This window comes from Ambystoma mexicanum, chromosome 3p, assembly GCF_040938575.1.
Source record: "Ambystoma mexicanum isolate Mex_15411 chromosome 3p, UKY_AmexF1_1, whole genome shotgun sequence".
Taxonomy (NCBI): Eukaryota; Metazoa; Chordata; class Amphibia; order Caudata; family Ambystomatidae; genus Ambystoma; species Ambystoma mexicanum.
The window spans coordinates 711291618-711303825 of NC_090925.1; the positions used below are offsets into that span (position 1 = coordinate 711291618).

At 44.0% G+C, this 12208-nt stretch overlaps 1 protein-coding gene across 1 annotated transcript in view; it reads right to left on the reverse strand.

The window, feature by feature from the left end:
• Positions 1-696: 696 nt before the first annotated feature.
• The window catches only part of NHP2 (NHP2 ribonucleoprotein), a 32668-nt gene continuing 21156 nt past the window's right edge, over positions 697-12208 (reverse strand). The window contains exons 2-4 of the mRNA XM_069651553.1: positions 11140-11209; positions 1568-1673; positions 697-1021 (exon numbers count right to left, since the gene is read on the reverse strand). Of these exons, the coding sequence (XP_069507654.1) occupies positions 896-1021; positions 1568-1673; positions 11140-11209 (302 nt within the window). The 3' untranslated portion in view covers positions 697-895. The remainder of the gene's footprint in view (positions 1022-1567; positions 1674-11139; positions 11210-12208) is intronic.

Genomic DNA, 12208 nt, shown 5'->3' on the forward strand with positions numbered 1-12208 from the left:
GGGCAGGTATTATGCAAAAATGAACCATAGGATGGGCAGTCCTTGGTAAAGGTACCTCCTGAAAATATATCAAACGCGTACTAATGACACCACCCAACTAGAAGAATCTGGAAGCACAACAAGTGCACCTCCTGTGACAAATAGTTGGAGCATAGACTGTCGCTGCTGCTAACCACTTATATCACAGCCGCAAGAACCATCAGAAGAAGCTAGGTACATGAGCAGGTGTCCTAACAAAGCGCTGTCAATGGCGGCAACATACGTATTATACACTGTTCCGCAGGCATGGCTATCCACATACATTTGTATACAGCAAGGACCAAGTCAAAATTCCGTCGTGGTGTTCACATAATTCTCCACCTACTTACACAAGACTACCCCTCAACACCACTGACATCAGAATGCAGCACAGACCATATGACAAATTTGGGCACGCTAAACACATAGCAAGTCTCTAGCACGGACCGGACGCCACCTCTACCCCTCTCAGCACCCACCCACATGCCTGACCGCATGGGGTGCTTCTCTACCGGAGCCTGGTCAGCCTTGCCAAGCTTTTTTTGGCCAAAAACGCACACGCATCAGAATCGTACACTGACACTCTGGGCTTCAGTCCTCCGAAGGCGTTCCCACTAACAATGCATTGAGACTATAATATGGTAAAAGGTGCTATACAAATGACAAGTACAAAACATGAAAAATGACCCATCCATATTTATTTTTGTTCATTTGAAGTCCACACAAATATATAACAAAGAAATTCCAGGAGTGAAAAGGTCACCCTACAATGGTATAAAGTGTCAGTTTATAAGTAGTTGCATCAGGCCAATTCCCTGGTGAGGTTGGATAGCTGGGCCACTAGCAACAAATATCCCTTGCCGTACAAGGTCCATGGTTACATAGGCATAGGCAGGCCGGCCACCTCCTCAGCACACTCGTCATATGCCTCTTGATAATCTTCGTGAGCTTTCACCAATATGACACAAGTAGGACGCTTCGATCCGGCAGCCAGACCCAAGTCCTGCAAACATGAAGAAAAAAAATTGTTACTGACAACAGAAGCGATTCCTCCAGTCCCGTGTTAAGCGGAGTGGGATTTGGGGGAAGAAAGAAAAAAAAAAAAAAAATCGGCCACCCATTCACCAATATTTGACAAACCCTTGGGCAGGGATTAGAATTGTAACATTACACAATGAGCAGCTCCTGGATGCTGAAGCACAGTTCAAAAATCTAAGTGAAACTGGGGAATATGAGCAACAGCACATTATTCCACACAGACTATGGTGAATGCAGAGCGATGAAGGCAATAGTAAATCAACAAAAACTGGCTAGAGAAAGGAGCAAAAATGCAGCAAAAGAATAAATGTAGGGACCGTGTAGGATTTGTGTGGTAAGAATAGGTAGGGGGCTGGCCAGAACGCTGGTACCAGGCATTCCCACCTTCACTCAGTTTCTGTTGCAATGTGGTGGTCTGTATTTTAGCAGACTATTCCAACACCCCATGTAATCATAAAAAGTAGTAAACAGCACCCCATTGCGCCCAGTAATATCAGCCAATAATACGTACCAACTTAGATGGTATGTAGACATATGGAATACTCCGATCTTCACACATAATAGGCAAGTGGCAGTAAACCTCAATAGGTTGAGTGTCTCCAGCTAGAACCAAAATTCTACAAACAAAAACAAAAAGACACTGTCAGTGTGGACAAAAATAAGGAAGTTAATTCACAACAAGATTTGGGGGTAGGAGGGTGACATACAGCAGCAAGCAGGACACCTCAGAACTGCATATTGTTAAAGCTCACCATCTTTAGAAAAAACAGTGAACCAGATAAGGAGAGCCCAGTATGGAGCTACAACGAGGAACAGTATGGAGCTACAACACAGGAGGGGGAGCTAGATACACCCACACTTGTCACCTGCCGGACTTGCAACACACTGAACGAACGGCCGGGGGGGAGCGAATTAAAGGCTACTCGCGCCACACTTTCACAGGGGAAGCAACCTATCCACTCTTGGCAGCACAGGGATACTGGATTGACCGAGTGACAGACCAGTAAACGGGTAGAGGGTGTAGGAAAGAAGGACCAGGTGAAGACACCAAGATAAGTTCAGGGGCATTCCACATTGTACTCCAATTTCTGGGGCTTGGTTCCAGTATTTCTATACCGCATCTAAGTGCCACAACCAGCAGTGCCTGTTCTGTTGCACTGCCTTGACCATGTTGCGCTCAATCCCCTGCTCCTAATGCTATATCAGGCAATGTGTCATGCTAAGTTTGCCATTCCATCTATTTGTGGGCACTGAGATCGAAATTAAGTCAATTGGCAGGTGCCGCCCTTACAAGTAATTCACTAACTACAGGCACACTTGACTGCAGCACCAAGGAGCCACAAACCCAGTCCTAAAACCATACAACCTCTCACTGACCAACCAGCAAAGCCTACAGCACATCAAAATAAAAGCAGCTCGTCAGAAAATCACAGCATTGCCTAGCCATGAAGTAATGGGCAGCTTTTATGGGGATGCAATTAATACAAGGTCATGACAAAACTGTTGAAATATGTATCTGGCCTTGTTATGCAGTCTTAATAGTCCTACAGTCCAATCCGTTGCATTTGAAGCATTTGATTTGACATGCAATTGGTTATCCAACAACCAAACCACCATCCTCATCTCAGTTCCACCTTCTGCAGGATTGCCGATCTTGCTACTACAGACTGCTTGAAAGTCACCATGACCAAATTTGATCTCAAATTCACGGGATCCATTAACAAAGAGGTAATTCTGAAACCCATTTAGAATCAACTAAGGCCGATTGACATAGAACTACAATACAAAACACCTGCTTGAAAAAAATATATGCAAGAATATAGCTATGGTATCATTTTAGTCACATTTGCATATTATGCCTTTGTGCAGTGCTTTTTTTAGAATTGTTTGTAGAGCGATCCAACGTCTGGTAAATAGATTAATCTTTCTGCAGAGTGTCACATGCTATGGATTGGCCAACATCCAGTGGTTGGTGCGCAGTATGGTGGGGTTTTCGAAATCAGGAGTTTCTTAACACTATCCCTTATAAACGTGTACAGTTACCCATGCTCCGTCACATGCCAACATTCTCAGATTTGTTTTTTTTTACACCATCGGGTTGGATGCAAGCAAAGATTAATGTATTTAGTTTTATTTAGCAATAGACCTCAAGCGTGGACAACAAAAAACGAAGACCACCCTCGGTGATTCGTCCAGCAACACAGCCATTGCAGGCACGGCCTCCTGGAAACAAGATGACCATCTACATGTCGAAAGTCAACCAGTAGGAAGAGCGGGGGCCGCGGGGGTGTAAAAAATATATAAGAATTTCAAACGCAAAGCTGGCAGACTAGAATAGGAGGATGGCCCAATCAGGTGGACAGTCGATAGCAGACGGGTCATCGGCCAATCCAAATGGTGTAATGAAGACTGGCAGGAAGGTCGCATGGTCGGACTGCTCAGATTCCAAATCCAAGAACACAAAAGGTGCCCAAGATTTACACAGAATCTGTAGATGAAGGCTTTTCCAGCACATTTACTGGGGAGGAGACGGCGAAAAGATGACAAGATCTTTGAAGCCTTGGGGGACAACAGATTAAGTTCAGCTATTGGTCTTGCTGATCAGGGTAACACATTTGTAGAAGATCTTGACAAAGGTATGGTCCAGAGGAAGGACAGACTAGGTCTGAAACGCATTGGCCAAACTGAACACTGCCTCACTCACTGAGAATAATAAGAAATGTTTTTTGTACACATTGTTTAAGTGAATATTGTATGGATTGAGAAATGGAGTATAGATTCTAAATAACATGGGATTAAGCAAGAGGAGCATGCGGTTTTCCCAAGGGCATACTTTGAAATTTGTTTACAGACTACAATACCTTCCCATCCCTTACTCTCTAAATCTCTTAGCTGGCCCACTACCTTCGAGCACAATGGAGAATATTCCTTTTAAATGTTGTCCCTCCAGTAATCACGTTTCCCTGGGTCAAAACACACAGTGTGCAATAGTTGTCTCCTACCCGATCACAGAGAGGATGAGTGCTGGGCCTTAATTCCAAGTAAAAAAACACTAAAAAGAGCACAGAACTAAGCACTCTGCCTTGTACCAGAAGCAATTCCAAGACACAGGGTGAGTCATCTGTTAGACTTCGAAGTCTAGGAGGAACTATTTTCTTTAAAAGCGACCCCGAGGAGCTAAACAGAGGAAATAGTTTCCCCTACAGCCAGTCCCCAGCTCCAAAAGGCAGACGTGCAATGTTGCTGTGGATGCTTCATCCATCAACAGCAAGTCCAATCGTGTTAAGCGCGACCAAAAAAAAGATTGCACAGGCACAAATCCAAAACAGCCTAACATACTCCTGTCGGTGAATAAATAAAAAAAGCAACACCGCCCCCATATATCTCACACCTCTAAGGAAGAGTGAAGGGGGCAAAAAAAAAAACAAAACCATTCCAAGGCAGCAGGAAACAAATTTAGATCGAACAGCAAATGAGGGGGAAGATAGTTGCCACGGGCAAAAGAAAATAGAAGAGAAGCAGCACACCCCCATTACAGACAAAACAGATTCAAGGAGCAATGAATAACGTATCATCCTTTATTGAAATTAAAAGACACCAATTTAGTTCCAAGACAATCGGCATGACGACCTTCTTGAACAAGATGATTATACGGAGGGGGAATAGAACTATTAATGATCAGGATATATAACCGGATTATACAGTTCCTTCACAAGATGCGGAAGACCCTCCAGTAACACTCACCCACAAGCAGAGCAGAACAAGCATTTGGCATTGAAACAAATGAGTCAGACACATTTTATTGGAGCACATAATCGAGGAAGAAAATAAACGGAAGCCAGCATATACTCTTATTGAAAGCTGTAAAAAATAGACAGTCCTGCCTAAACCCAGTGTTAACCCACAGGATGAAAAGAAATATAAGCCGGCATCTACTGGCCAGCTGTATGAGGGCCATCTATCGCCAGAAGTCAGTGGTTAAAAAACACAAAATATGTGGAGTGCCACTTTTAATGCAAGAACATCCCCCAAATAAAGAGCACACAAATGTTTTTAAATCTCTCAGATACGGTTAGCTAATAGTACTGCGCTTATGGCTAGACACAACAGGCAGGAATGGGACCAAAATAACAATTTTCTTAATTAAGTACCTGATCATTTGCCATAAGCCATGACTAAGGTTATACATGTAGGGAAACAATCCGCTCACTCCGTTATAAATAAAAAAATAAAACTCCCTTCAGTCAGCAGATAAAGCCGGCAGGCTTATTGCTGAAGTCACTGCAATTAGAAAGTTATGGATGACTGCTAGGTTCGGGGTTTAGACCAGAGACCTAGGCCACACTGCTAGGCATGCCAGTAGAAGAGCGCTTTTTGGGAAAGCCGTAGGCGCCCACCAAAAGCAAAGAAAAAAACATGAAAACATTGAAAGTCAACAGCTGCCAAGCATGCCTTTTCAGCAAAGTGGGATTTCTCAGGTCGGAATAACTTTCGTACACAGTCTAAGCAAGTAACATCACAGTTTACATACATGCCCAACACTGGATCATGGTACAGCAGCCCTTCATACCATCATTCAACAGTACCTTGAGTGTATTGCCCTTTCAAAACGTACAAGAGGCCAAACTCCTAGATGAGCAGCCTCAGCCACAAAGCAGTGACACACAAGTACAAGTCCCCGCCCATATCTTCCCAGTAGGGGGCGCATAACTGGCTACATCCACGCATGGGTGGGAGGTACAAGCGCGATTACTGTATCGAATTTCTACCAAGCCACCGAATTTCTATCATCCACCGAGACACAAACTTACTACCAAACTACTGCTACTTCAAGAGAAAGTTCAAACCCTATTTTAAAAAGGGGCAATACAGGAAATTCCTCAAAACTGGGTAACAAAGTGATTTATTCACTTCATAGTTCCCAAAAAAAGACATGACAAAGACCAGTTTTGGATTCAATGCAGGCAAACGTTTGTCAAAACAAATATAAAATCAGACATTTCCAATTCAAAGTACTTCCTTTTGGAATTGCATCCGCACCTTGTATAGCCACCAAGGTGCCAGTAGCCGTGGCAGCTCAACTGCAGTGCAAACAGATTCCAGTCTAACCTTATACTGACAACTGGCTTGTATCTTGGAGCAGACATTTCACCCACCTACACACAGGAGTCCATCTCCATCACGAAATGGGGTTTTCAATCAACAAAAAGAAAAAAAATCTGGTCTTTCACTCCCGCCACTCAAAACAAAAACGTTTTTAAGAGCAATGCTTGACACAGAACCGGCCATTGTATACCCGTCTCACACAAGGATACAATCATTGCTACGGCAAATCCCAGGTTACTTTTGCCGGCCTTTTATTTACAGTCAGGAAAGTAATGAGTCTATTGGGCATTCTGGCAACTTGCAACTACATAATCCATTATACAAGATGCAATACGATACGCGCAGGCTACTGCAATGGTTATCAGGCCAGTGGTCTCAAGCTACAAGGCGATGGGACAATCAGGTGCTGGTCTCCGAGAAGGTAGTACCTCCCGAATGGATGACCAAAGTAAACATTTTAAAAAAGGGGCCCTTTCAGGTAACCACCACAACAGATGCATCCATGACAGGATGGGGGTGCATTGCATGCACCGCACCACACAAGGGAAATGGGTCAGTGCTACAAACCAAAAGACAAACGTGTTAGAACGTCTAGCAGTAACAATGATGCTAAACTCGTTTCAGACAAGCCTATCAAACAAGAGTAAAGAGTATTTGACAATGAGGCCTCAAAAGACAATCCACATACGGGCACAAGTTCCAGGAGAGCACAACACCTATGCAGACAGCCAATTCAGGAACTCAGGAACACGAGCGAGAATTAACCACCACCACAATCAAATTTTTGTACAATGAGGGGTAGGGGGCGAGGGTCATCCAACAACATTATCTTTTTGCAAACAGAGAAAAAGCAAAATGGCAAAACATTGCATCCAGGTACCCACGGCTGGGGGGCGGGGGGTGGGGGTCTCAGCTATGTACTCTGGATGAATTAATACGAAAACACCCCACCACTATTGTGCAAAATAGTCCACAGCTTGCACCAGGAACATGCAGCAATGATACACACTGCCCCAAATGAGAGCAAGACGGCCATGGTACTTCCATCTGATAAACAGGCCACTGTACCCATCGTGCAAACTATTAGCAGAACAAGCCCAGTTAACACAACAGGATCAACGTATCACTCACCAAACCGCTCATTCGACCAATTTAGTCGCTTGGCCAGTGAAGTCATCTAAATCTACTGACAAGAGGAGCGAAAGCCAAACCCCAGACGTTGCCATTTCAACAAATGGAAGAAAATGCGTCACACGGTGTTCCAAAAGTAAAATCAACACCATTGACTGTTTCCCTACTATAATCACGTATCTGGTCTCTCCACTAGATCTAGCATTTCATTCAAGGTACACATATGCTACATCTCCAAGGTGTCTTGGTTAAAGTCCCAGTAATCAAAGCACTTGAAAAACATTTACCCACCAGTAGCACACCTGCCGCCAGATTGCAATCCCCAACATTGTGTTAAAGCTTATAGGTCCACTATTTGAAACCATGCATAAGTATGCAATTAAGGATCTTACATAGAAGGTAGCATTCGAAATGGCAATCACTTCCATAAGAATGAGGGAATTACACAAGGCGCTGTGTGTGTCGGAACAGTTTGTTACAAAGGATACATCAAAATACATCTCTAAAGTTCCATATCAAGCAATCCATGGAATGACCAGCTCCCTCTGAAAACCCTTCAAATAAAAAGGGGGGAAAGCACTCAAGATGGATATACAAAGAGCGGTTATGCACTACCTCAACAAAATAAAGGAGTTCAGAAAAACAGACCCAATTCTTTGTTCCAATGGCAACCGGGAGGGAAGGCGATCCAGTCATAAAGTAACTATTGCAAGATGGATTGGCAAATGCATACAACACTACTACAGACCCTCCCTTTCACACCAAAGGCACACTCAACACAAGTACAGGGGCTACACTTGCTTTCAGTGCAAATGTTCTATTGGAAGCAATCTGTAAAGCAGCAACCTGGAGCTCAGTGCACACTTTTACACACCAATCTAATCTCGCTGAATAAACCAAGAGAAAACAGCTAGGTACACATGCAGTTCCTACAAAGTCAAGGTACACTTCAATTCCACAAGCACATTAATATTTATTTTGGATTTGTAGAGCGCACTGCAGCCAACAGACATCGAGGCGCTATCAAGGATACTTAAGAAGGCTTGCTTGAGGGTTACATTAAGCGGCCAAGGAATAAAGCTTAAAGACAGTTGCTTACAGGGTTAAATTACAAAGTACAGTATTCTACATCGCAAAGTGTGTGTCAAATTCAGTGAGGAAGCATATGTTAATAAAAAAAAATAAAAACTCATATGGGGATAAGCCCTCTAGACAAAGAGCCTAGTTTTTAAGGCCTTGCGGAAGGCAGCATGAGACTCGATTGATCTGATCTGGGAGGTTGTTCCAGAGTAGCAGCCATTGTTGGGAAAATCAAGCCCCCAGCACGCACTCTCCGCGTGGGAGGAACCATGATGCGGTTGGAGTAGGCGGACCTGGAAGGTCTGGACGCTGTTTGGAGATACTTTGTGCTAGATACCTGGGTGCAAGTTCGTGAAGAAATGTGTGCGTTAAGGCCAGTGTTTTGAAGACAACCCTTTCCTTGATAGTAGCCAATGTACCCGCCTCCTGACCACCGAGATGTGTTCCCCCGAGTGATATGCTTGTTGCGGCCCTTAAGGCATTATTCTGGGCTATCTGGAGTTTAGCCAGGTTTCTTTGGGAGGTTCCGATAAAAGGGGCATTGCAATAGTCCAGTCTGGAGCCAATGATGGCTCTGGTAATGCAGTTCTGTTGGGTCAAGAATGGCCGGACAGCATTGATCAGTTTAGAGTGATACGCTGTAGAGGAAGCGATAGCATTGACCTGCCTGTCCATGGTCAGGCTTGGCTCAAGGTACACACCCAGTGTCTTAATAGCTTATGATACTGTGATGGAGATGTTAATAGTGAAGGCTTGATTGCTCAGGAGTTCGGTTCTTTCACTATTTAGACAGAGCCAGTGTCTGCCATCCATGATTGAATGGTGGAGTAGATCAGGTTGAGGGTGTCCGTATTAGTAGGATAATTCCCCAAGAGAGGTATGTGCACCTGGGTGTCATCTGCATAGTTAGTATATGAGCTGCCCAGTGAGTCCAAAATTTGGAACAGAGGTCTGGTGAAGAGGTTATACAGGGTAGGGGCTATGCAGGAGCCCTGAGGGACTCCACATTTGATAGGACTAGGGATAGCATTAGAGGATTCCGAGAAGACCTTCATTACTCTCTCCTGAAGGAACGAGTTGATCCATTCACATGCCTTTGGGGAGAAGTTCGCAGTGGTCGCGAGATGGTGCACAGGGTTTTGCGCTCTACCAAGTCAAAGGCCGCAGAGAGGTCTAGAACAGAAAGCACAGGTTTGCCCGTCTCTCAGGTCATCTATTTGATTTTTTATATCAAGTAGAGCCGTTTCGGTGCAATATTTGCAATACTGCAGTCATAGCTTTGTTCAACATGCACCAGAACACGCTCCCACCCATCATACGGGGTACAATCAGGGCACCCAGGCCAACTTGCACTATTGACCACAGAAACTGAAAGCGGCTTTCACACCTGGGTTATGCCCTATTAAAAAGGAACAGTGACATTCACGAAGTTTCTTTAATCAGAGTGAGGCCACATACATATTCATACTCCACCCATGTGTTTTTAGTCCCTCAACAACAAAGTTCTCAGTTAAGTGGCAGGAGCTTTTGAAGATAAAAAATAAAAAAAAAGAAAGAGTTGGCTTTAAGCAATAGGACAGCTAGTATTTCAGAAGGTGGTGTGGCGAGAGGAGACGGGCGGGGTTATCAACGTTTAATTTAGAGTCCCGAGAATCCAGTCCCTCCTTTCCACTACATTCAGTTCCTCGTTTTGGGTCAGGAATGGGGTGGTGCAACTGGGGACAATAGAATTCTGTTGGTTAAATTCAAAACATTACCCTCTACAGTCAACTTCTGGATGGACACTGTACACGAGGCTTCGCAATACTTTCAAATTAATGAAAGATGTATAAATACATCATGAAGTCCATCTTGCTGCCACCATGTATTGAATTAGGAGGAGCAGCAGAGTTCGAAATGGAGATTGGATAAGCAGGAGATAAAAAGCAGCTAGGTAGCCATCATTAACCAGTGATCAGGAACTGTGGGAACGAGGAGCTAGTGCATTGCTTCCTATGGATCCAACTTCCACATAAGATGGAAAATCTCATTTTATCACCACTTCTGCTTTAAATGTTTTAGAGATGCGTCCTAATGTTTATTTAAAGACTGTCCCAAAAGCAGAGTTAAATTCACATAGGTGTGTTTGTTTAGCATCCGTTGGACTGGGGAGCCAAAAGTAGCATCTGGTAGCTGTTAGTGTCAAGCTAACCAGGATCTTCTAAGCTACAAGCAGAAGCCAAAACCAGCCCCCCCTCCAATTCGATCGCTAGCTTAGTTTTGACTATGCAAATACCCTAATTAGGAAGGATTCAATTAATACTAAAAAGTCAGGTTATTAGGCTACAATGACTATCGTTGGAGCCACCCCCCCCACCCAATTCTTTGCACTTTCAAATGGTCACCAGTACTCACCTTTAAAAATAAAATACCAGTGAGACACAACTTAGCGTTTTAGTGATCGTTAAAATGCATACAACAGACCCAAGTGCAACAACCAGTAAGAAACATTCACTGCATTTCCAATAATGTATTGCTACAGTCAAAAAAGGAAGCAGTAGGGACTAAACGCCCAAGGACAATTCTAAAACGTAACCTCTTGTATTTCAAAGACAACAACCAAGACGGTTTTATGTTGTCCCTTCTTGTCTCTTGCAGCACTCCCCTCCCCAGAAGGAATGTGAAGGCTATAGAATTCCAGACCATCGACTGGCAGGTTAGAGACTCTTCCCACAGATCCTGGAAAGTGGGTTATCCACACAAAGGAGTGGTTAATGAATCTCTTACCCCTTCTCTCCTTTGTTGAGGAATTTCTGCACCTCCTTCACTCCTCTACGAATCTGTTTCTGTTTACAAGCTAATAATTAAAGAGAGAAAATGTTCAGTTAATGCAAGAAAACAACATTTTACATTTGCTGCATGAGCGAACTCCACAGGGGGGCAGACCCCGCTGAATTCTTTCACACCCCCCTCCCCTTTCCTCGTTTGCATACACCAGTAATGTGAAGTGCCGCTAGGGCAGAATAAGCTATACAAATGCCACAGCAACACAACCCCCACCCTCCGCGACCCTCTCCCCTTGCAGTGGTCCATAAAGAATAACCATGCAACAGACACTAGATGGCAACTTTATACTTTTACCTCCATCCCCCCAGAACTTTAATTGTTCAAAGCCTCCTCCAAAATGCCCAAACATAGCCTCAGACACTTAATCAGTAAGGCCCGCCCTCCAGTTTCCCACAAATCTAGCACAACCTGCAAATAAGTATGATCTACCTTCCACAGACCCCCCCCCCCCCTGCTAAGGCCACCCCAGAATCCACTACCTACCCAACTTGGGTTAGGCCATGAATACACACATTGACCACCCCTTTATGCAGACAGCCCATAAAATGTGGAAAACTGGTACTCATGCCAGAAGCAATCGACTTGTGCCTGGCAACTTGTTGATCTGTCCAATAACTAACCATATCCCATTGCCCATGCCCCCTTTCCCCCGGTCTTCTGCCATTTCCACTGTAGTTTCCGCAGGGAAATGCCTGCAGCACACTACTAGGTGGCATCAGGGTGGCCACAGTATTACCTTGTTAATTCCTGGGGTAATTCATTGTTTACCAATTACTGCAGCTGACCCCACATCTGCCCCATTCTGTATTAACCCCCCTAAGCGGTGTCTAGTCAAATGGTCGACACAATTTGGTCGACAGGACAAATTATCTAATTTTTTTTTTAGTTCGATATATTTTTTTAGGTTTTCGTTTAGGAAAAAAAAAGGGGTTTTAGCAAAAAAAAAAAAAAAAAAAAAAAAAGGGGTTGGGGACCCCCCCCCCCAAAAAAAGAAAAAAGTGAAAAAACA